At 47.1% G+C, this 24,513-nt stretch overlaps 5 protein-coding genes across 8 annotated transcripts; 4 read left to right on the top strand and 1 right to left on the bottom strand.

Annotated features, from left to right (window-relative positions):
• Positions 1-766: 766 nt before the first annotated feature.
• Positions 767-5,636, top strand: LOC123121714 (nuclear pore complex protein NUP58). Its single transcript, XM_044541733.1, has 6 exons — positions 767-1,230; positions 1,853-1,967; positions 3,158-3,577; positions 3,849-4,353; positions 5,079-5,119; positions 5,288-5,636. The coding sequence occupies exons 1-6, from the start codon at positions 908-910 to the stop codon at positions 5,318-5,320; spliced, it is 1,437 nt and encodes a 478-aa protein (XP_044397668.1). The 5' UTR covers positions 767-907; the 3' UTR covers positions 5,321-5,636.
• A 2,816-nt stretch (positions 5,637-8,452) lies between these two features.
• On the top strand, positions 8,453-11,314 carry LOC123121713 (thylakoidal processing peptidase 1, chloroplastic). 2 transcript variants are annotated; one of them, XR_006459825.1, is made up of 6 exons: positions 8,453-9,580; positions 9,676-9,744; positions 9,836-9,923; positions 10,037-10,123; positions 10,655-10,722; positions 10,815-11,314. XR_006459825.1 is itself a non-coding variant. In XM_044541732.1 (6 exons), exons 1-6 carry the CDS (start codon positions 8,750-8,752, stop codon positions 10,936-10,938), a joined length of 1,248 nt encoding a protein of 415 aa, XP_044397667.1. In that variant the 5' UTR covers positions 8,459-8,749; the 3' UTR covers positions 10,939-11,314. The 2 variants fall into 2 exon arrangements, 1 of the variants encoding a protein (XP_044397667.1); XM_044541732.1 differs by having other exon boundaries at positions 8,459-9,580; positions 9,836-9,904.
• A 4,159-nt stretch (positions 11,315-15,473) lies between these two features.
• On the top strand, positions 15,474-17,155 carry LOC123121710 (annexin A13). Of its 3 annotated transcripts, none has more exons than XM_044541729.1 (5): positions 15,474-15,867; positions 15,933-16,184; positions 16,302-16,523; positions 16,625-16,709; positions 16,806-17,155. In XM_044541729.1, the coding sequence occupies exons 1-5, from the start codon at positions 15,658-15,660 to the stop codon at positions 16,838-16,840; spliced, it is 804 nt and encodes a 267-aa protein (XP_044397664.1). In that variant the 5' UTR covers positions 15,474-15,657; the 3' UTR covers positions 16,841-17,155. The 3 variants fall into 3 exon arrangements, with proteins under 3 accessions (XP_044397664.1, XP_044397662.1, XP_044397663.1); XM_044541727.1 differs by having other exon boundaries at positions 15,482-15,867; positions 16,625-16,714; XM_044541728.1 differs by having other exon boundaries at positions 15,486-15,867; positions 15,957-16,184; positions 16,625-16,714.
• Positions 17,156-17,173: 18 nt separating this feature from the next.
• Positions 17,174-19,614, bottom strand: LOC123121711 (transmembrane emp24 domain-containing protein p24delta3-like). Its single transcript, XM_044541730.1, has 4 exons — positions 19,361-19,614; positions 17,637-17,846; positions 17,472-17,548; positions 17,174-17,378 (listed from the first exon to the last, which is right to left on the bottom strand). Exons 1-4 carry the CDS (start codon positions 19,559-19,561, stop codon positions 17,234-17,236), a joined length of 633 nt encoding a protein of 210 aa, XP_044397665.1. The 5' UTR covers positions 19,562-19,614; the 3' UTR covers positions 17,174-17,233.
• Positions 19,615-19,716: 102 nt separating this feature from the next.
• On the top strand, positions 19,717-22,908 carry LOC123121712 (transmembrane protein 50 homolog). The gene is made up of 4 exons (XM_044541731.1): positions 19,717-20,003; positions 20,102-20,201; positions 22,329-22,481; positions 22,576-22,908. Exons 1-4 carry the CDS (start codon positions 19,868-19,870, stop codon positions 22,610-22,612), a joined length of 426 nt encoding a protein of 141 aa, XP_044397666.1. The 5' UTR covers positions 19,717-19,867; the 3' UTR covers positions 22,613-22,908.
• The last annotated feature ends 1,605 nt before the right edge of the window (positions 22,909-24,513 follow it).

Genomic DNA, 24,513 nt, shown 5'->3' with positions numbered 1-24,513 from the left:
CTACTCTGCCAGTTCATGCTACCAGGCCCTCTTCCTTGGAGCTTGCGAGGAACCACATTGGAAGCTCACATGGAAATCTTGGGCACCACTTCGCGTCAAGTTCTTCATCTGGCTAGCTCTGCAAAACCGGTGCTGGACGGCGGAGCGTCTTGCTAGACACGGCCTGCCTCATGAACCCGCTTGTGCCCTCTGTGATCAAGAATACAAAACGATGCAGCACTTGCTTGCTGGCTGCTCCTTCTCCCGCCAGGTGTGGCATGATATTCTTGCTTGGGCTAGATCTCCTACGGACCCGCCGACCGTAGACACCGACTTCCTTGTGTGGTGGGCATCTTCTTGCGCCCTCGCGCCCGCTGCCGCGCATAAAGGATTGTCCTCCCTCATCATCCTCACCGCTTGGTGGATTTGGAAGCACCGGAATGGCTGCACCTTCGACGATGACCGACCCTTCGTCTCTCACCTATGCTCCACGCTCAAAGACGAAGCGCGCCTGTGGGCTCGGGCCGGCGCCGCCGTGATTGGTAACATCATCCGAGAGACCTAGGATAGGATGTTGAGGGGATGAGCAACCCCATCTGTTTGCTCGACGACCACTTCCATGCCTTGTGTACATGGCATAGTGTGTCGTCTTAATCTCATGCTGTAAACACTCTCCTTCTATCGATGAAAAGATACGTATCTTTAGCGTATTCGTGAAAAAAATCGCTTTTGAATCTTCTACCCGGGGGCAAAACCGTAAAGTTGTCCACTCCGCTCCCGATTCTCTTTCCGGTCTCCTAGGGTTTAAAGAACTCGCCGAGCCCACGCGGCCCAGAGCCCACTAACTCCGTCTCGATCTCCTCGTCCCTGTATCCCCGGCTCCCCGCGCCGCCCTCGCCGGAGAGGAGCCCCTCCGCCATCCGCGGCAATGGCGTTCTCCTTCTCCTCGCCGGCGCAGCAGAACCCTTTCCAGACGCCAACGCAGCAGAATCCGTTCCAAACCCCAGCGCCGCAGAACCCGTTTCAGACTCCGTCGCCGGCGCAGACTCAGGCGCCGGCGCAGTCGCCTTCGCCGTTCCAGTTTAACTTCCAGCAACCCCAGCAGCAGCAGCAACTGGCCGCACCGACGGCGCAGCCTCAGCAGCAGCAGCAGCAGCTGATGCTGTACACAAAGGAGGGGAAGCCCGCAGGGTACAACACGAAGTGGGATGAGCTCCACGCCGACTCGCAGAAGGCGCTGCTTCAGATCGAGTATGGCTTCCCTAATTTTTCTTTCTATTTTCCGGTCAAAAAAGCATGCTTCTTTTCTGTGTGATGAGTTGGGGCGTCATTGGTTACAGTTGTTTTGGTTAATCTCTTGGTTTGCTCCAATTGATTGGAATCTCACCCCTTGTTGTTTACCCTATTGTGCCATACTGCTATACTAGGTCAGCTTAGTGAAATGCACTGTCGTTGGGTTGGATGAGTGGAGTAGTTTTTATGCGCGTGTGGGATTCAAATTAAGACATTGTGCGATAAGATTACGTTTTTCAAGTTTCCCAGGCATCGATTTTCTTAATTTGCTGAATTATTGTACTACTGGTGTTGAGGGTTTCTGTTTGAGGTGGTTTAGTAGTGTCCATTTAGTGTTGATTTGAGGTATTGGGCGAAAGACAGGTGCTTTTGGTGTTGCCAGTTAAGCTGGGTTGTCAAGCTGCTGCTTCTATTGGCATGGAGGGGTCAATTTTATGAGCTTAGGGTTACAGAGTTTGTATCCTTCCATTACCTGTTTAGCAATTGTTGTCATACAGCCGCAGTTTACACTCTGAATTACTTGGAAGATTTTTGTGCTGAAAATACCTAGAACGTGGTTTGCTAACAATCAATCTTGTAGGGATAAAATACGGGAGTACAAGGACGAGAGTGAAAGGTTGGATCAGTGCAGTCGCCTTCATGACTCCTCAATCTCGAATGTCAATTTTGAGCTCGATGCAAGTCACATTGCTCAGGTTCGACTATTTCCCTTGCTCAAGTTTCTCATTGCATGGAGTGTATGTATCTTTGTTTTTGTCTTGTTCTGAAGCAATGAACTTTCACACATTGACCACTGGAAGATCAATGAGCTAGTGAAGTGCAATGGAGACAAATAGGATTGTGCTCATTCACCTTCAACACTCAATTGGAAAAGATATGCGTCTGCATCTTTGATATCATAAACTTGACCCAAGAAGATAATTGTGTGTTTTGTCACTGCCTAGTGCCTATCTCACTTGAGCGCATGCATAGCATGATTAAGCGCTAGGCGGTATGTTGTCACCTAGTAGCGCGTAGGCATTCCTTTTTTCCCCACTGGAACAGAGTAGCCTGAATGTTGCGTATTATTTTGTAGTTCCCTGAATGATGGATGGACATGTATCGTCTTAGCACAGAGTATTCTGTAATGGAATTTTCTCAGTAAGCAATATTAGCAAGACTGTAAGATATGCAATTTAATCGTTAGATGGTAAAGCTTAGTTCACAATCACAAATTCCTCTGTCAGGAATAGTGACTAAACTGTTTCTTGTGAAAGAAAAAAGGACGTTTATACAGCTAAATTAATATATTAGCACAGAAATGTTAATAAGTTTGTGAAACAGTGCAGGCTAAGGGTATACCTTAAGATTGGGCCAGCCATTATATTTTTGGAGTTCTGCAAAAAAATTTAAAATGAAAGAGAGGAAAACATGAAGTTAATATCCCATGTAGCATTGACTATTTTATTTCGAAGTAACGGTCCTTGTATTCCCTCATTTCTATGAAAGCAGTCCTCTTGGACACTGGCATGGTCTCCAAATGCAACTTCTCCCACTGTTTTTTTTATCATAATATAGTTGTAACACCCCACAGAATTTCATATTATGGAAGTACCTTTTCATGACAAATTCACACATACGATTTTCATCAAGTATCTAATCTGAATAATTTAGAAGATATTGGGAGTTCTGATTCGGCCTCGGTCCTCCAGAATGACATCTTTTTTAGTAATCCATAACTGTAAGGATATTTGGGAAATAGGGAGTGTTATTGAGTACTAGGAAGATTTCATGACCACATGATATCTATTCCTAATTGGGTAATATACATACATTCATAAAGCACATGCTACCTATTCCTAGAACATCCTTCCTTGGGCGGATAAATATTCATTTGCTTTAACAGGAACTCGCAGGGACTGCAACCATAATTGAGAGAGAGAAGGCATCTGTTCAGGAGTTGATGACTGTTGTCAATGAAATGATGTGGAACACAGAATTTGCTATTCGCTCATATATGATGTTGAGACCAAGGTTCCTCAAATCAGCCACAGGTTCTTCAAATCCTTCTGGACCTGCTGGAGCTCTGCCCAATCAGCCTGGACCAACCAATGATTTCTATAGTGGCGTCCCAAAGAGGCCTTCCCTTTTTATGCTGCAAACTGTCAACAAGTTTGAGAAGTATCTTGACGAATGCTGCAAGTGGATTACTGAACTAGAGCAGCTGGTTCAAATCGAGAGCAATAAAAGATCATCATCTTCTGTGGAATCTCTACCAAAAGTTATGTCGAATGTGCATGACTATTTCATCTATGTCGCTTCAAAGGTAACATCTTATTATTCATCTATGTTACTTCTATGGTGACACCTTGTCTATATGGAAATGAGAAATCTAACATGTACTGTTCAAATTAGTATTTTTGAAGTTGCGACCATGATATCTGTCATTTATTGTTGATTATTAGTGCCTATATATAAAGCAGTTAACTGATGAATTTTCTAGTAAAATCAAATAGTATATGGACAATATAAGAGGGGGAAAAGTTTTTGTTATTATGACGATGAAAACTGAATATCTGATGTTACTTTCTGTACAGGTGGAAAATCTTCATCAATATGTTGTGTCGATGAAAACTGAATATCTACACGGTCAGCGCCGTCTGGGCAATGCAAATGATCCATTTCTAGAGGCAAATAGAAGAGAAGCAGCCAAAGAAGAAGCAGCTGCCAAAAGGGTCCATCCGACATTGCATTTGCCTGCTCCTGTACAGCCCACAACACAAATTGCTGCACCAGCAACAAGCCAACCACAGCAATCTTTGCTCCCTTCTGGAGGAACTTCCTCGAGTGCCTTCACAGCTTTTAGCATGCCGGCCTCTGCTCCATCCACTTCAAGTCTCTTTTCAACACCAACAACTTCAAGTCTCACAACTAACCTTTTCGGTACAACTGGATCAGCCTCGCTGTCCACACCATTTGGGACATCCTCCACTCCTACTCTTGGATCAACACCAACTCCGTCTGGATTTGGGGGTATCACCCCATCTTTTCCTTCAACGCCTGCTTTAACTGGAACTTCACTATTCTCTACGCCATTTGGAGGTACTCAAACTTCCTTGTGATGTACGTTACTTGATGTTCATTTTAATTGATCTCTGGTCATGGAGGGTAAAGGTTCTATGAGAAATGTCAGTTACACACAGTAAAAACCGATGATCGTTTTATGTGCTGTACTGCATTACTTTGATGGCTCTCCCAGATCCGAATGGTTTGAAGTGTTTAGAAATTTGCATTACTTTGATGACTCACATTTTGTAGCTGCAATTGCATCTGAATGTATCCTTGCTACAAATTGTTAGTGTCAGCACCATCGGGATCTTAAAAAGTCTTGTACAGTACATGCTGCAAAACCGCTAATCTTTTTATTTGAGGTGACATGTTCTCAGTTGAATGCTGGATCCCTATGATGATTCCCAGCAGTTTTGGCGTGTCTGCATTTTTGTTTCTTTATGGCATATTGTAGCTGCAATGGAATTAACTGTGTCATCTAAATGTTACTGTAATACTTTAGTGCAATATGTCGATGACAGCACTAGTGTACGTGATCTGTGCATTATTACTTCAGCTAGTTACAATAAAGCTAGCATGTCTGTACATACACTGTGACTGCTTTACTTTACGACGGTTTTTGATTTGATTTGTTAGTATCGTTACTGCCCATGTTGTGATTCATACTTTCAGTTAGAACTAAACAATATTCTCCTTTGTCAATTCATTTCTTTCTGTGATTTGTATGACATTCCATTTGTCTACCTACCTACCCACAGGTGGGGCTACAGCTTCAGGGTCCAGCTTTGGTGGCACATCTGTGAGTAAAATTCCCATCATCTTACGACAGCATCCTTTGTTCATTAGCAGTGTTCGACAATGATATGACAATGCCAAGCACAAGTGTTTTTGTTTTTGTTTCACACACGATGTAGTAAGCTATCAAATCGACAATCTTCTCACACCTTGTTATTTTTGTGCGGTGCAGAAAGGGAGGTCAAAGGCGCGAGGCCGGCGCTAGATGTAAGTTGACAATGATTGGATCGGCCGTGAAATGCGGGCGGGCGCCTCTTGTATCTCCTGTCTACTGAGGAAAGAAAAAACTTGTAATTAATTTTCCAGGCAATTCTACCGGTGGAGCTTGAGTGACTATCTATCCATCTTGTCAATTGCCTGGTACCAGATTCATTTGTCTAACGCTTGTTGTTAGCATCGTTCTGCCTGTGGACCTCCTCGGTGCTAACAGAGCTAATCGTTCCTATTTTTAGAGGCAAAGGTTGTAAACTTGTAATAGTACACCTAGTTCGTGATTGCCATTGCAGAACCTTGGTCTTGCAGCCTGTCTATTTTATTTTTTATTTTATCACTGGAGCATAATTTTCAGGGGTTTCTTTTCGAGTCGGGCTCTTGGCTGTTGGGTGTTGGGTTAGGAGAAAATTGATGCTCCTCCTAGTGATTCTCATTGCATATTGTTATGATGATGATGAAGCTGCTACGACTTGTCTCGTTCGGGGGAACGGGCACGCCAGGTCAAAGATGGTTCTATGTTAATGTATGGCACTGCGGAGAGGTCTCTCCACTCGGCGTGCATGGATATAGATGCATGAATGCACGGCACCAACACTTGAACTGAAGGCTCCTTCTGGTCGAAGAAAGGGATGGGACGCTGACTTCCCCCATATACGTATTTTTGTTCTGTTTCTCGTTTTGACTGTGGCATGATGAGTGAAGAAGCTCCCGCTCTGTGCACACAGGGAGAGGAGGGTTGACAAGTTAGTTTTCAACACGCACGGTTAATTAGTTCCGCCACGTAGAGCGGGACAAATGTAGAAACCCTCGGCGACCGGGAAAAGGTCCGCTCCTGTTCCTTCCGTGTAAGTTCTGATAGGCCATTTCCATCCAGGGAAAGGAAGATTCATCCCATCCCTCTTGTTGGTGCGTCGAACGTTTCACTAAATCCGAACACGTCTAGATTTTTACTGACACGCCGTTGTAGCAGCACCGGCACGGTCGTCACCTGATCGCGACGGATCCTTCATCGTCCGAGACGAGATACCAGAACTGGGAATCGTCAGCGCTTACGGCTGCCTGCCCGCCCCGACATCCGTGGCTCCCTCCCCGGAATCTTTTCGCTGGTGGGCGGGTCGCGTACACGTCGACGGGCCCGCGTGTCTGCGACCGTACCGGTCTTCTAGGATGGATCGGCTCGATTTGTTTGTTGACATGTTCGAGCATTCTAGTTCGAATTTCACCGGTTACGGTATATTTTACTGACACGCCGTGACTCCTTTCTGTCCGCCAATTTGTTTAGCCGAACCGACGCATGTTGTGCTGTTTGACCATCGCATCCTTTGGGGCACAAAGAATTTTCTCCCCTCTCCGCATGTCAAACACATAAGTAAGTACAGTGGGGTGGTTGAAAAAACAACAACATAATTCTCGGCTTCTGTTTTACTTACTATTCTGCGACGATCATATCCATAGTTCTCAGCCACCAGTATCATGTATGTGAACGCGCAGCTCCCCGTTTTCCCTGTTCCAGTTATCCGGTCGATTCGGAGCACGCAATTCTGGTTGCCACCGTGCCCAACCAATCACTGGCCAGGCCTCACTCACTGTCACTGGGGCAGCGGAAGTTGCCGAGAAGCAGCGCAGCTATACCGATCACGTGGTGTAATAGAGCGACGAAGCCGCTATGCATAAAACATTGCGTTACGTTACCGTTACCGTCAACGGAGCTACAGATAAACATACATTTGTACAGTGGCGTTCTGCGGGAGGTGGCGGTGGGAGGCAGCAGTCGCGGCCTGCCCTGTCTGGTCTAATTTGGCTCCGTTAAATTTTCGAGTCGCCATCGCCTTTCCATGGGCCATGGCAGCTTCAAACTGGCCACCGGGGGGAGGGTTCGGATGATTCTAAAAGAAAAAAAAAGGATTTGTTTTTTTTTTCCAAAGGATCTCGATCTTCGTCATTCTCCCCTGCGCTTCCTTTTGGTTTGCAAAATTATAAAAACCCGGAAACATGGGAAACAGAGTCTTTATACTTGACAAATCGTCATAATAACTGTTAATGTGCTTTTGGTAAAAAGAAAATCACAAAAACATAATCATCATGCCTGTCAGAATCATCGTAATTTATGAAGCGCCCTCTATATGTGGCCTCTCAGTCTTCAAATTTACGCCTCGGAGCCAACCTTTGAGGCGCACGTCATCCAACCCGATTGTTTGGCGCAAAGGGGATTTCACGTGGGAATCGAAGGGAGATCGAAGGAAACTGACGTTTCATTGACGAGTGAGTCCCATGACACGGATGCAACGAATACAAAGGCGTTGAGCTTGCACATCACGTTGACGGTCTTCGTATGCACGTGGAGCCCACTCCATATATACATTATGATGATGGTTCGGCTCTACTAGAGTTACTCTAATCAACTATTCACACTTTTCATATTTTTGCAGTTGTCTGCTTCACATACATTCGCTTTCTTACGTTTCTCGACCATGCATTCCATAGACTTCCTACAAAAAAGTGATGTAAAAAAAAAGCTCATATGCATTATGACTCTAAAGAGTTACTCGAATCAACTATTTACACTTTTCATATTTTGTAGTTGTCTGCTTTAAGTTGCATTGCTATCAAATTATTGTGTTTTCTTGCTTTCTTACGTTTCTCGACCATGCGATCTTGTAAAAAACCTCAATACACGATTGCAAAGACATCCATATTATTTCTTCTCGCGGTTTTGCATAGTGGAAATGTACCTTCCTAGAGTTATTAGAACCAAAATTTCGATATAGTAAGATTCAGTTAGTAATAAAGATCTGTTCGGCAATCAACCGCTTCGAGAAATACGAGAATCTGTGAAGCATCTTTTTCTCCACCCCGTGTTTTCAACTGAAGGTCGGGCCACTCCGGGAGCGGAGTCGTGCGGAGTGGCGAGACTCCGAACATGCCCCAAGTTTGCTCATTCCTCACTCTTTTCCTCTGTCGTTGAACCCATCTCCAATAGTAATTACCGGGAAAATTCTAAAAAATGCTTGGGGCCAGGGGATGTCCACCTCACCGTCAACAGTGAGCGCGCACGCGTCTATATACACCACCCGCCCGTCGGCTTCGCGCTTTCCCTCCCCCGCAACACCCACACCGCCGCCTACCCCATTGACCGCCCCCGTTGACCTCGCCCTCCGGCGAGGCCGACTCGCCGGGAGCTAACCCCCCCGCCGCCGCCGCCTGACCCCGCCGCACCTCCCCCGACCCAGCGCCGCCCGATCCACCGGCCTCTCCCCCGGCTCGCCGCGGCCTCGCCATCCCCCGCCCAGCCGCCCCGCCAGTCGAACCCCGCCGGTATGGTCTGCAATCAGTAGCCGATCGCGTCTCCCGTTGCTCGTTCTCCCCCGACCGCCCAATCCAGCTCTTCTTGGTAACACTACGGCTCCTCTGCTTGCTCGCCATGGCGATCCGCATCACCGTCTCCTACTCCGGCTACGTGGCGCAGAACCTCGCCGCGTCGCTCGGCCTCCGCTGCGGGTCCTCCGCCTCCGCCGGGTGCCGGTTCCTCCAGGAGGGATCCTGGCGCCCCTTCTGCATCTTCACCTCCTCTCGCCACCAGCCCGAGCGCCTCCGGGCCAGCGGCGGTGACGGCCATGACGCCGCCGACGACCACAACCACCCCAAGCCCCAGGCCCTCGCCGCCACCGCCGCTGCCGCCTCCGGAAGCCACTCTCTTTTCCCTTCGAGGACGTACTCTTCCTCCAAGCCGCCGCCGCCTCTCGCTGTGGGGTTGCTGTCGGTGCTCGCCCAGGGTTCGACGGCGGGGTCGTCGACGGCTGGAATCTCCGGCGCCGCGTCTCTGGCCGGCTCGTCGTCGATTTCGATCGGGCTGTTCAACCCGGCGCACCTCCTCCCGTTCTTGCAGACCGCGAGGTGGCTCCCCTGCAGCGACCTTGCCCCCTCGTCGTCTTCGGCGCCCTCGTCCCCTCCTCCCACGCCACCGCTGCCTTCGATCCGTCCCTCCAGGAAGACGTTCAGCGGTGTTCCAACCGCCGGAGCTTCTGCTTCTGCTTCTGGCGCAATTGCCCGGAACATCGGTGCTAGCGCCACAATGAGCAGGAGCAACTGGCTGTCCAAGTGGGTGAGCTCGTGCTCCGACGACGCCAAGACGGCCTTCGCCGCCGTGACCGTGCCGCTGCTCTACAGCTCCTCCCTTGCCGAGCCGAGGTCCATCCCGTCCAAGTCCATGTACCCGACCTTCGACGTCGGGGACCGTATTCTCGCCGAGAAGGTAAAACATTTTACGGAGGATTATCTGATGATTAGTTTGTCATTTTGCTCGCTCTACTTGGTTTTTGATATTTGTTGTAATAATGTGATCCACAGGTGTCATATGTGTTCCGGGAACCGGAAATCTTGGACATTGTGATCTTCCGTGCTCCCCCAGCTCTTCAGGTATGATGATTTCCAGTCTCTCCAATTCAGTGTTTCCATGATTCATACTGCCAGTGAATTTGATGCTAATTTGAGTACAATGTTATGGCAGGATATGGGCTACAGCTCCAGTGATGTGTTCATCAAGAGGGTTGTGGCCAAGGGAGGGGACTACGTCGAAGTAAGCTTTTATCCCAATGGTAGTGCCTTGTGTTTGTTTCTTTGCGTTGCTACCAGTAATTGCTGTGCTGCAAAAAGTTTGATCCTTTGCTCGAGCCGAGCTATAACAGTTGTTCGCTTGGTTCTTTGATAGGTGCGCGATGGCAAGTTACTGGTCAACGGGGTACTTCAAGATGAAGAATTTGTGCTGGAGGCACACAACTATGAGATGGAACCATTGGTATGTTTATCCTCTGTGTCTAGTCTCTAGTGTCTCTACCACTACGTATTTTGTATGCTGTGAGCTGTGTACATTATACTGTATGATCTTTGAACATTTAGGCTTTTTTTGCGGTTGCTGTGCTGAATTGAGCTGAATTCTGGGACCTGTAGTTAGTTTAGGGGATATTTACTAATGCAAGTAAGATTTTTCTGTTAGTGTCTAAAGAAGAAATCTTTCTAACCAACTGTTGTACCTACGAGCGAATATAAATAAATAAGCGCTTATGAAAAGCCACCGCGATGACAAAACGAGCCTTAGCTGACATGATCCCATTGAAATGTTTGATATTTGCTCAAAGCAAACAGAATCTGAAATTTTGGAATGAATTTGGCATTAAAAGTATCAATTGCGCCGCATACCGGCCCACTAGTAGCAGAGAATATCTCACCCAGCGCTGCATATCTCCTTGCATATTCATACATGACAATGCCTATAGAGATGTCAGCCTTTCCGATTTCTGCGAGCTAATTGCTGCTGTTATTCTTGCAGCTTGTACCGGAAGGGTATGTGTTTGTGCTGGGAGACAACCGTAACAACAGCTTGGACTCCCATAACTGGTATGCTTCCGAACCAAGCTCCGTTTTCATCCTATAAGCTTCAGCTGCATAGAATCCAGGTCTGATTTCTTTTGTGATCTGTGATGTTTCAGGGGGCCGCTCCCGGTGAGGAACATACTTGGGAGATCTGTGTTCCGGTACTGGCCACCGTCGAAGATAACGGATACAAGATACTACCAACCCGACGCGGCACTCTACGCGGTGGGGATGTCGTGACGACTCGTGCCTCCGGCGATGCCGTGGCAACCAATGCGCTCCGCCGATGTGCCGAGTTTCAGTCCTCTTGTTTCATTGAGAGTTTGTATTTAGAACCGTGGATGAATTCCTGTTCCGTTCGATTTTCGCTGCCTACTGGCAGGCGCTTGTTAAAAACCACGAAAAGCTTGGTTATGTGTAGAGAGCAGCTGCTGAGGGAGCATTCATTCATTCATTTTGCTTCAGAGCTGGACAATTTTTGTTCTGCTTCTGCTTCCAGCAAGCTGGCTGGGAGATGTAAGGCACAGTATATTAAAAAAAGAAAAAAAAAGTAAGGTACAGTGTATTAAAAAAAAAGACGAATGCAAATGCAATGGCCAGCTGCTCTGTGTGTGTACTGAAACAGCTTTTTTTGCTTACTGTCAAAACTGAGTTGGCATTGTGATTTAGGCCCCCTTTGTTTGGGCTACAGATTCCTGAGAATCAGCTATGGCTGAGATTCTGAGAATCAGTTGTGGCTATGGATTTTGAGAATCCGAAGCTGACTGTTTGTTTACCCTGCTATAGAAAAACCACAAGCGTTGTGTAATGTCCACAATGACTAGAATACAAAAATGGTCGATCATAAACTTGCAAAAGCTTATCACATTCATGGAACAGTTCATAAATCTTACTCCAAGTGTAGTGAAGTCTGAATTTCATCTGAATCACGAGCGAATTACTGCACTCTTTTAGCGTGAGTCATTACATTCTCTATTTTATTTAATGAGAATTACATTCTCTTTTAGTATCGCGTGAGTTGTGCCGCAACCAACGATTAGTTGCAAATATGATAACTTGTGATGCTAACGTGTTCATGGCAGAAATAGAAATGGCTTCATATATGCCTTGTTTTTATCTGAACAAATAAACTCTTGACATCCTAAAATGCTAACAAAAAAAATCTACCGTTGAATGATGTTATTTGAAAAAATGTTGTTGTTTACTACTCCCTCCGTAAACAAATATAAGAGCGTTTAGGACACTAAAATAGTGATCTAACCACTCTTATATTAGTTTACAGAGGGAGTACTCCCTATTTTCTGCCAGTCGAATCAAATGTTACACAATGGGACATGAGATCAGTTACCAATGGACCATTGGGCCAACTCCATGCCCTCGAGCAAAACAGAGGGCCGGCCCATTCCCATCCCTGGACCCGACCCCCGGCCTGACTTTTGGCCGCATTGCCGCACTTCATCCTTCTTCATAGTCAGCACACGCATGCGGCACTTGCGACGCCGAGACCGATGGGAACTCCCGTTCGGCACCTTACGCCCGAACAGGTCCTGGCGCTCACGCGCCCCCGTTCGTGGAGAAGAAGGCAAGCGCTCGACTGGGTTCCTGGTCACTCGATCGCGTTTGACCGGTCAACATTAACTTTTGAAAAAATACAAAAAAATAAAAAGTAAAAAATAAATCATGAATTAAAAAATCTTTTTAAAGAAGTTCGCTAATTTGCTAAAATAGCATCGGATTTAAAAAAGTTCGTGTATTTAAAAAACAAAAATAATAATAAAGAAAAATAGAAAGAAGATTAAAGAAAAGAAAGAAGAGAAGAGAAAAAAGGATGTAGGTAGTCACGACACGACAAGTGAGTTGTCATGAGTGGTTAGCGCAATTTAGACAGAAAGAGGAGGTCGCGAGTTTGCATCACCTCACGCCTGACTTTTCTGCATCACCTCACGCCTGACTTTTCTGCATGGAAGTAGAAAAAGGAAAAACTAAAAAAATGGGCCGGCCCAGCATCGGCGCGCGCGGGGGGGGGGGGGGGGGGGGGGGGGGGGGGGGGGGGGGGGGGGGGGGGGGGGGGAGGGGGGTGCCATAAACGCAAAAAGAAAGCGACTCATAGAATGGCGGGCGGGGGGGGGGGCTTTTGCTATGAGATGCGAAGTAACAAATGCTTTATGCGGCGTATAGGAAATGGTCAGGCAAACCTCAAAAAAAAGGAAATGGTCAGGCCGACAGCCGTGTGCCGTGCCGCGGAGAGGCAGACGAGCACATGCACGTCCCGTTTATCCGCAATCAAGGAACCACCCCTCCCCCACGCCGCCACGACAATAAGGACATCCTCTCTTTTTTTTGCGGGAAATATTTGTGTTACTCACGTAGCAAAACTACTATCGAAGATACAGAGATTAACAACCTCATCAGGTCCAGAACCTAGCCACACCATAGTGCAACCCGAAGTCCTACCAGAAGCTGCCAACAAATGGCTGACATTATTTTGACTACGACGTATGTGAGCAAGACAAGATTTCCATTGATCCATGAGCAGAAAGCTATTTGAAGATCTGTCATTTCCTCCTTTCTTCCCAAGTGTTAGAGCCTCCAGACAGTCTGTTTCAATCATTATTGGCAAGCTGCTCCTTTGCAATGCAAGTCTGATGATACCCCCTCACGTATGGCAGCCAACTCTGCTTCTAGAGCACTGGTGCAATGGAAAAGACAGCGACAAGCGCTGAATATAATAATTGCTCCCATATGATCACGCAAGACCATACCGCTTCCTCCTGTTTCGTCCGCTGCCGCGAAGGATCCATCTGTATTTACTATTTAGTTTCGGCCATCCTTCTTTAGGTCTAGTCCATGGAGATTGGGCCTTCCCCGGTGTCATATTAGCAACAGAAAAGCTTTCTTTCCTGTTGGTAATCCACAGCCACTGACTTTCCTTTCAAAGGGCCTCTCTCTGGCTCATGTGCAATCATTAAGATAGACTGGACATAGCTTCGAAGAAATCTGACCGATACTTGAATCGGGGAAGCTAGCTTATCGTGCTTTCATTTTGTATATACCAAATCCTCCATAATAGCATGATAAAAATAAATCCGGTGGTCCACTGGCAAGCTCCATGGCGTACGTAGTAACCATTATTCCGACCCCGTGTATAGTTTGACATGCATACTACCGAGCTTCGGCAAGGGCCACACATCTGGCATAGCAAGCCATAGTTCCCTGGCATCGGGGCAGCGACACAATACATGAAATGCATCCTCTGGTTCCGCACGGCAAACAGGGCAAAGGTTGTCAAGCTCCATAGGACTGCTTGCAGCCCGCCATGCAAAGATGCAGGTTGTTGGTGGAGCCTTGCTGCCCCAGACGATAGTTGACGTCCTCTCGTCTCGTCCGGTGGTGGCCGTGACCATGAGACAGAAAGCACCACACTCTGCTGCACTCGTGGCCACGGCGGCAAGATGGATACAAACCGTGACACCCTCCAGTCATCCAGTGTTACTATAGGCGGGTCGTGCTTTCCCAAGGAAAAGAAAACAAACCAAACGTGGCGCACCGACTTGGAGCTGGAAAGAAAGAGGTGGCGCGTCCCAGTTCCGTGATGAGGACACGAAAATTCGGCCAAGAGCAAAAGAAATGAGCGGAAGGCAGCGAGGGGTTCCGAGTCAGCGCCCACCGGGTGGGAGTCCACGCACGACTATCCCATGGGCATGGGTGCCACCAGATATACCACCACACCACACGGCCAGTCACCGTCGGCTCGGCCGCAAAAGCAGCCTCGGCGACGAATTTTATGTCGAGCGGCAACCAAAGGCAGCGCCATCCGATCCTTTCTCTCTTCAGAAACCAAACCAAAATAGAAAAGGAGGAGCGTCTTCCTTTCTCTGAAAAACCTTTGTGCGCCAAGCCAACTTTACGACATCTCCATCTACTACGTCTTGCTCAGTTTGGCACGTAGGATCTTTTCTGCTGTCAACCACTTAACCGGCCTGCCCTTTGCTCCCTCCACATCCTGGACTTGCTTCTCCCTGTTTCCTTTTCTTTATGAACTGCAACTGTCCAAGGAGAAAACAAAAGGTCGGTTTTTGTGCCGTGAAAATGAAAAACTGTATGCGTAACTTCCGGCTTATTCTTTCTGAGAATCAAAGCACATACGTAGACGCTCACAACACGCGCACACATTCATATACTTGTAAACACATGCACGCAATCCTATCCCTTTGAGCATCTTCGAGAGACCGAGCCAGATACGTAATTGTTCACCATGGAAATGTTGCCACGGAAATTTGTACTACATCCATACTTCATCCTACAATGTACTAGTTCTGTATTTTTTCTTCTTTGGAATTTGTACAAGGTAACATGGTCTTTGTCCCAGACTAAGTTGGACTAAGAGGATTACACACTCATTAACTGGATCATCATATGGCCTAGGTTCAGATTGATTTAATTACCTGCATTCCCTAGAAGCTAACAAGGGCTTAAAAGTCAAGATCCGCATGAGCGCCGAAAACCCTCTCACTGCACTCAAAACCACAATGCTGAGTAGGGCAACACATCTGCCTCCTGGTTTCCTTTTCATCGCTTACTTTTCTGACTAAATTCAGATAACTTTCTTCCTTTCTTCTTCCTTCAGGAATGCTTAGTACTCTGCCATCATAGGACATGACTTCAGGGTGACTGATTTAATAATAATTCACATTCCGTCCAAGCAAAAAAGGCCTTAAAGTCAATATCCCCATGATCACTGAAAACCGATGCTGAGTAGGACACACATTTCCCTCCCCTTTCCTTTCCATTGCTCCCTTTTCTGGCCAATTCCAGATAACTTTCTTCCTTTCTCCTCCCCTCCTCCATTAAAAGGAAGCCAAGAACAACATGGCTCTCTCTCCCTCTCTCCCTTATGCATCTCTGCACTAGCCGTGGTTCACACATCGAAAGCCTCAGCACGGCGCTGAAGTGCCGAGCATGGCTGCCCGTTCTCCTGCCGCCGCAGGGTTCGAGAACGAGTGCAGAGAGATCCACGGAGCATGCGACGAGCCGCGCCGCCTGAGCCGCCTCCTGGCTCACCGGAGCGCGTCGGAGAGGCAGCAGATCAAGGCGACGTACCGCGCAATGTTCGGCGAGGACCTCGCCGGCAGGCTCCATAAAACCCTCACGGCCAATCAGGACAACGAGGTAATAATAAGATAAACAAAGGGCATAACAGGTAGGCAGGGCGTCTCAACGTACTCTGCTTTCAGTCTCAGCATGGCCTCCCTCTCCAGCTCTGCAACCTGCTCTACCTGTGGATGCTTGACCTGGCGGAGCGAGACGCGATCATGGCAAGGGACGCCATCGAGAGCGGCGCGGCGGCCGATTACCGCGCCCTTGTCGAGGTCTTCACGCGGCGGAAGCAGGACCAGCTCTTCTTCACCAAGCAGGCGTACCTGGCCAGGTTCAAGAAGAACCTGGAGCAGGACATGGTCACCGACCCCTCGCACCCTTATCAGAGAGTATGCCTGTCCTATCCACCCCCTGCTTCTCGTTCTAGTTTCAGCCACTTTTCTTCCGTCTCTACTTAGCAAAGGTAGCTCACTCCTTGCCGGGTTTTCCTATCGTGGTCTGAGCAGCTATTGGTAGCTCTGGCAACCTCCCACAAGTCGCACCACGATGAACCCAGCCGGCACATCGCGAAATGCGACGCCAGGCGATTGTACGACGCCAAGAACGGCGGCGGCACGGGATCGGTCGACGAGGCCGCCATCCTCGAGATGTTCAGCAAGAGGAGCATCCCACAGCTCAGGCTGGCGCTCTGCAGCTACAAGCACATATATGGGCATGACTTCACCAAAGTAAGCAGACTCAATGGCCTGGCTGGTTGGCCTGATGATCTCCACTTAACAGAAGAACACTGGTGAACCTCTTGGCCAATCATGAATGTGTATGTCTGCAGGCACTGAAGAAGAATTTGGCTGGCGATTTTGAAGAGTCTCTGAGAGTTGTTGTCAAGTGCATCTACACTCCTTCCAAGTATTACTGTAAGGTGAATAGCAGAAAGCAAGCAGTTCTGCACTTGAATTTGTACTACTACATCGCTGGTCCCTGACTCATTCTTCTATTCTTGGCCTTGTCAGTTACTGCAGAGGAGTATGCAACGCCCAGAAGCTGATAAAAGGTTGGTTACGAGGGCTATCTTGGGCAGCGACGACGTCGGCATAAACGAGATCAAGTTGGCGTTCAAGAGTAACTTTGGAAAGAACCTCGCAGATTTCATCCATGAAAGCTTACCACAGAGTGATTACAGAGAGTTTCTTTGGTTATGGCAAGGGGGCCAGTGCCTAGTAGCATCATAAAATTGGTACTTGCATTTTGTTTTGTAATAGTGGTAAGTTGATCATGAAGAGTGGCAGCAGTACCATCTTATCTGAACCTGGGATTAGGTGAGAACATGCTATCATTCTATTACATAATTGCTTAACATCCATTCTGGCAAAATTATTATATTTCAGCTAGTACTAAATAGAGCATAGAATGTATGTATGCTGCAGAGGAGTATATAATCTCAGATGAGCTTCTTCTTTCGGAAGTACCGTTTTAGATGCACCAGCTGCATAACTGAAACACAAATGCAAACACCGAGCGACATCATGCTCAACCATAAGACCCTAGCATTCGTCACCTCACTGACATCTCTCATGTCGGATTCTCTGCATTAAGAACAATATTATCAAACGGAGTAGTTAAACCTTTTGGTATCAACAAAATTGATGAAACATGACCGGAGAAGTGCATTGACTTACTTGGTCCTCAGCACGAGCAGATTTTCGTAGATTGTTTGGACAGATTCATCAAGCTTAAACAACTCTAGTGCAACTCCCTATTCAGGAAAATTACTGTCATCCAAACGAGGAAAACAACGAAATTGAAAAATGATGGGTATACCATCATAATTTCATGTACTTCACCTCAATCTTTTCCTTTTTAGCAATAGCATCCCAATCTTTTGCCGCGATACCAATTTTCCAGTCAAGATTTAGTTTCACCACCAAACCCTTGTTATCACTGTCAACTGTAAAGCAAGCTAAGTAATTTCCTGCTTCTGATGTGGTAAATGCAAATTGGTCCACTGTAGCCTTATCTTTCTTGTGTATGGTATCCCCAAAAGGGGATGTGATCTGCAAGAATAATGTACATCAAAACGGATACAAATGAGTCAAGAAAACACAAATTGGAGTCAGTTCCAAGAAATTACAAGGGGAAATAAATATACTGTTAAAACTGAATGATAAAACGTGGAAGGAAGCCTAGTGACGGGATACTTTTTTTGGAATTCTACTGCCCTTGCACACACACACACGTTGCATAAGTACAGGAATATAAGGTATGCAATAATATCATGTGATGCAACTATGGAACTAAAGTTACAGCTAATAGAATAGTAGAAGGTGGATCATAATTCCAATGCCTCCCGATTCCCAAGTCCTTATTAGTTCTTCCTATTCCTAGTTATGACTCAGACTGAACTAAAATACTGCAGATTCTCTCTATTTATGATCTTCTGTTTCCTTCAGTAAAGCACTAAAACATCAAAACCATGTGATTGTAAGGCATGATATGGCACATGCTTGAGAATTCAGCCCTAGCTTAGTGGCTGGAATTCAAGGTGCTGAACCCACCCACCCGTGGGCTGCTATCCGCGTTAATTTGCAGAGAGATCTCACTTTTATCTAACAGTGGACAGTTAAAGGAGGTGTCCTTCCCCCTTTAGCCAACGTATTTTTGATATGGAACATGCAAGAAAAGGAAAATTTTGAACTATCAACTCCAATTTTCATGGATACAAGGTGAAAACCAAAATCAAACAAAGATAATTTCAAAACAACACATACAATTCAATGTCGATGTAAAAACTCCAGATATAACAGAAAAATGGATAAGGCGCCAGGACAAATTGAATCATCGTTCTGCCCCATCATGTATTTTATTTCAGTGAATTCAATGTTGAAGGATGATAATGAGCCCTGGTTGAAAGCAAAAACACACCTCTGGTAAACTATGGATCATATAGAATGTTTAAAAAATTCCTTATATATTTGCACTAGCAAAACGTTTTCTAGCTTGTTCCTTTTATGTGTACACGCACAATGTGAAATAATCACATGTACCAGTATCTTTGAAAATGAATAAAGGTACCAAATGTTTTTCAGTACAACCAGCACCTGAGCCCCAGATCAATGTAGAGATATCCCAATGAATCAATGACTTTCCAATTGGTAATAGCCACCAATGACTCGTTACAATTTCCTGACGATTTTACCAACCGATTCTACCCCCGGTGACTCGTTCAATATTCTCCATGACATCTGCACTCTGCAACTTTGCAAAGGGTCCTCACCATTAACAGATCAACCCAGTCTCTGTAAATTCATTGCCTTCTCCCCTTTCCGATCGAATATACTAGAATGCGAACCCAATCCAGCCACTGTAAATTTAAGCTATCAATGAAAGTGGCAGCAGTCCTGCCATGTTTTTCCAAAAAAACGGGGGAGATGGTTCACCCGCGGCAAACCCTCATCATTTATTTCGCAGTGTTGAACGTTAAATCCTTCCATTTTATAACCTCCCACATTGCATTTATGCACCGATCGTTCGGGCGGAGTATGTAAATAAATGTACGTAAATGAATTACCTTGACGGAGACGGTGGGATGGGCCTGCTGGTGCTCGTAGAGGACGGAGTAGTCGCCGATGACGACGACGTTGGACCGGATCTCCTCCGCCACGCACTTGGTCCCCGACGGCGCGATCTCCAGCCACACCGCCCCGGCGCCCGCCGCCATCCACCACAGCACCGCCGCCGCCGCCACCGCCCACGCGCCACCTCGCGCCATTGTCACCTCTTCCTGCTGCTCACACTTACAACCTCCTTCCTCTCCCAGATTTTTTTAGGGAACACCACCGATTGGTCCATCACTTGTTGGCCCATCAGGCCCATTAACATGTGAGGCCCCATTGGGCCCGATTAATCAACCGAGTCCGAGTCAAAGCCCAACAACCTATCCAACCCCCTCTCGGCGCAAAAAGAAAAGAGAAGGGAAGAGGAGAGGAAATCGGCAGAAAAGAAAAGGCGAGAAGGAAGGAAGCAACGAAGCGAGGGGATTCCGCGGAGTTGGTGGAGGCGAGGGTTTGGTGCGGCCATGGAGAACCTGGCGATGCTGTGGGGGATCATCGGGCCGGGCGTCGCCGGCGCGCTCTTCGGCGCCGGCTGGTGGTTCTGGGTCGACGCCGTCGTCTGCAGCGCCGTCCAGGTCTCCTTCATCCACTACCTGCCCGGTAACCAGATCCCCTCCCTCCCGCTTCCCCAGGCTTTTGGCGATTCGTGTCGCGGCTCCGAGGTCGGGAATTGACGGGTCTCTGTGGGGGATTCGCAGGGATCTTCGCGTCGCTGGCCGCGCTCATGTTCAATTGCGTCGACAAGGATGCCATCGGGAACGACTACTACTCGTCCTACGGGGATGATTCCGAGTGGAGGTCAGATTACTGCTCGATTTGGCACCGGTTTATCGAATTGATCAGTGAATTCTAGTTACTGCATATTAACCAACCAAAGAATAGGTTACTGTAATCTAGATGATTGAATTGAACCCTGAATGTATATTGTATACACGTTAACTGCACGACTGAAAAGTTAGTTATATTTTATGATTATAATCTCACACACTGAACTTGTGATGGGTTATTTTAGTTAATAACCCATTGATTTTGGATGAAACAAAACTGATTAGGTACCTTGACTATTCTTGTGTCAAAAGAGAAAAGCCATGATATCTTGGACCTAGGTTAGGTTCTTAAGTCATCTCAGGCCTGACCATATGTTAAGGGCTGACTAATCTGATTATATGAGTCTAAATGGTTTAGAGAAGTCATATTAAGGCTTCTTTGGGTGGTCATGGATGTGCTTGGACAAATAAGTATGTAAGTCAACAGTGCGACCTCTCTTTTTGATGGTTCTGACAGCCAAAACAGTTAGTATATCTCATGAGGGTAGCATTGGTTTCTCTATTGCTAATGGTCCTCATTATTTCCCTATTAGCACTGCTCCTCGATCTTCATTGCATGTTACTCTGTTTCTATCATATTCCTGTTTTCCTTGACATTTAATTTAACATGTGCCAAACACCTACTACATATTTTCTTACCTTTCTGTTACTGTGGCTTGCCTTTCAAGACAAGCTTTTTCCATGACAATCCATGTGGCAATGTGATACCATTGCAGTTGGGTTCAAAGTGAAACTCTTATTGGTTGAAAATAACTAGTTATAACTTATGCTTATTTGGATTTATTTCTGAATTATAGTTGTATACATTAATTTCCTCTGTTCAACTTTCTGCTGCGCGACTTCCTGAGCAAGATAAAAAAAGAAGTGCAGTTTCACCTATTTTCTTCTAAATATCATGCGTGTGTAAAAAATTGTTGTTGGTAGATGTGGAAAGTTAGGACTTCAAGTGTCTACTTCACTCTTTGGCCGTTCTATAGTTCTGCCAGATTCGGCTTATTAAATCTGCATGCTAATTGTTGTGAAGCCCATTTTTCTAAAATTTTAGACCCGTGTATCACATTTTGATTTTATTGTGGTTAGTTTCTATGTAGTTATGTTTGTATATATTCATAGGGAACGATCAGAATAATTTATTCCAAACCTATGGTTGCAACCTGACCAAAATCAGAGTTAGAATGCTTGATTAAGTTATTTTTATGGCTCTAGGTTTTCGATATGTTAAAACTAGTCTCTTTGTATAACATTTTATATGTTGGAGACAAAGGAATGTGTTTAATTTTTCTCAACTGATGTGCTGCGCATTCTGCAAATATTTTAAGCTTCATTAAGCCATAACAAAGCCAATGCAAGGATTAGCTAAAACTGCTTCAAGAAATTTGAAAGAAGCCACATGCTTTTTGTAAGAAGAAAAACAGTAGGAGAGTATGATATATATATAAGTAAAGATATTTACGACATGGGGTTGAGCCCCTAGAGGAACAAAGCAAGTAGGAACATTACACTGTCAACATAAGTGGAAATATAATCGCTAAGTGGGATCCTAGGCCTTAGCAGATGAAGCCACACGGATATCTTGCAACAAGATGAATCTTAAAATGTAGGCACAGTCTAGGCAAACCCGGAATGTTGAAGATTTACTTGTTCAGGTTCAAGTGCAGGGTTAAGGGTTTTCATTTTATGGATCATCTATTCATTTATGTTGTGCAAAATCTCAAACTGATGAAATGCTTTTGATCGAAAGAACGTTGTAGTTGCTAGCATTGTACTATGTGATTGCATCGTCACATTCGTTCTCCCTCTTTGTGACTTCCATAAGAGTATAGTAGACCAATGGTGCTTGACCACTTCCTTTTCCACCGAGTGATTGCTTAGTGTACGATCTGGGCTGTTTCCCTCTCGACTATGGATCTTAGCACCCAATCAGTATTACTGATGATGAAGGCCTGTAGCGGGGTTCCCCTGGGGTTGGTAAAGCGAAATGGGTGCCACCGTGTCCCATTGAGTGCTGCTGGGTACAGGAATTTGCTAGTAAATGGGATTTACTCTGCAAGAAGGATTCTACACTGTATTATTCTGACATGGGCTTGTTAATACGCAGGGTGAAGCTTTGGCTTTTTGTCGCCTACGTCGTTTCATTCGTCTGCCTTGCGGGATCAGTGGGTTTGTTGGTGCAAGACGCCCTGACAGACAAGGGCCCTTCTGTGTGGACTGGTGTTGCCGGGGTTCTGCAATGCGTTTTTGTGTTGATAAGGTATATCCGCATGCTTCATCAACTTCGTCTCTCGCTCGCTCCCTAATTCGTTCACTTGGCCAGTACGTGTCCTGACGTCGCGTCGTCTTTGCAGCGGGTTGACATACTGGACGTGCCACACCGAGGATTAAGGGTCAAATATCAAATCTCGCGAAGACGTTTAGTCTATACCCGTGTGTGGTCCTGTGTAAAAAAAATATGTTCATTCCAGGGCGGGATTACTTGGTGTCCGTGTGTGCATAGCTGACCGCTTCCTGAAATGGATCCGTAGCATCAGTACTACGTACGTACGTGTTTATTATCCTAATTTGTTGTGAGATTGTGGTGCTTGGTGGCTTGAGAGGTTAGCATTGAGATTGGATCACGAGCTGCCTGCAGCAAGTCGTTATTACTGTCAAACCTCCATAAGAAAATTCAGTTGACTCCATTAAAGCTGCTGCTGGGCGGCTGCTCGCAGATTCTTATTTCTTGGTGATCGCAAGACAGTAAGTAGACCAGATGCCGTTGCAGGCTGATTCTTTTGGTGCCCGTAAACAAAGTTGGTCAGTCGATTGGGGTGAGAGCATCAGTAATATTCTTTCCATCGGCTTCTTGGGCTCTCGTGCAGAGTAGAGGACTAGATCGTGTGACGTCAGTGTGAGGTGGTGTGCTGAATGTACTCTCATAAATCGAATATGCTTCACACACGACAATTGCTCTCACGAGTCTAGGACGATGGCTTATTCAACAGTGCTGTGCAGTTTTGCCTTTCCAATGGACTGGACTGTAGTAGTACTCCGGCAGCGCGCCCCTCATAAATTCGCATTTCGGACTCGTTGAACAGCAGTAGATCTTGCAGTTAGCCTGGCGTCTTGTTTAGATTAGGTTAGATTGCGTGGGGCCTGGCTGCCGCCCACCCCCACCCTGCCGGACGAGACCACGGCCCAGTGTTGCTCGTGCAGCTAGCTCTTCGGGATCTTGCGGCAGGCAGGCTGACCCTTGGCCCTAAAATATGCCGAGGATGGCGGAGGAGAAGACGAGGACCCCCACGTGTCGCCTCCATCGACACGGCTGGATCACCGTCGCGTTTCCCCGCTCGTCCCGGTGATGTCACCAGTGCCGATCCGTCCGTGGCGTCTCGTGTGCTTTGTTTGGTCTGCAGCCCTGATCGGATCCAGCTTGGTCGCTTTCCCCAAAGCTCATGATTCCAGGACCGGGATATCGCGTTGCTTTGGTAGTGCCAACCGCATTTGTTTCTTCCTAACCAACTTCCCATCTAGAGCAAGGAAAGAGGAAGCGAACCTACTCGGAGAGCCACTACGAGTAGTAAGTACCGTCACGGGAAATCCGTCGTATGCAGAGTGGATTTTCCGGCCAGACGATCCAAAATCGTCCCCCCCTTTTTTCCCGTCAGTAATGATGAGCAGTCTGTCTACCAAGGGCGACGATAAAACAACGGCGATCCAGCAGATGGGGATAGACAGCGTGACGGGCGCCCCACGGCCGACGTGCGCGCCTGGTGCGCCCTCACGTACACGTAATCGCGCGGGTGAACTCGTAACGCGCCGCAGAACCCCCGCCCCTGCGCCCGCGACGTGACGCCCGGGCCACTCCGACCCGATCCTCGGCGCACTCCTCTCCGACGCGAGGCCCTAAAATATGCCGAGAACAGAGGAGACGGCAAGGACTCCGCTGGCTGAGCCCCTGATCGGACCAGACCAGACCAGCCCAGCCTCATCGCTTTCCCCAAAGCGCAGAGCATAATAACCGATTAACCGGATCGGGACCGGTACGCGTCGACGTCGCGCTCTTGGAAGTGCCGACCATCCGTTCGTGCTTAACGACTTCCATGGCCCAAGGAAGAGTACCGAAAACGACCTGGAACGCTTTCTCATCGGTGCTCCCGAATTATCCTCACTTTTCTCCGGCAGAACGTCCGCTAATGATGAGCACTGAGCAGTCCACCGGCAGCACGTCAGCCAGAGGCGGTGAGAAGAAAGGAGTAATCTGACGAGGAAACGCACGGCGCCTCGCCGTCGCCGTCGCCAGCGGC

The sequence above is a fragment of the Triticum aestivum genome, chromosome 5D, assembly GCF_018294505.1.
Source record: "Triticum aestivum cultivar Chinese Spring chromosome 5D, IWGSC CS RefSeq v2.1, whole genome shotgun sequence".
In the NCBI taxonomy this organism is placed as follows: domain Eukaryota; kingdom Viridiplantae; phylum Streptophyta; class Magnoliopsida; order Poales; family Poaceae; genus Triticum; species Triticum aestivum.
This window is presented reverse-complemented; position numbering and strand designations above follow the sequence as displayed.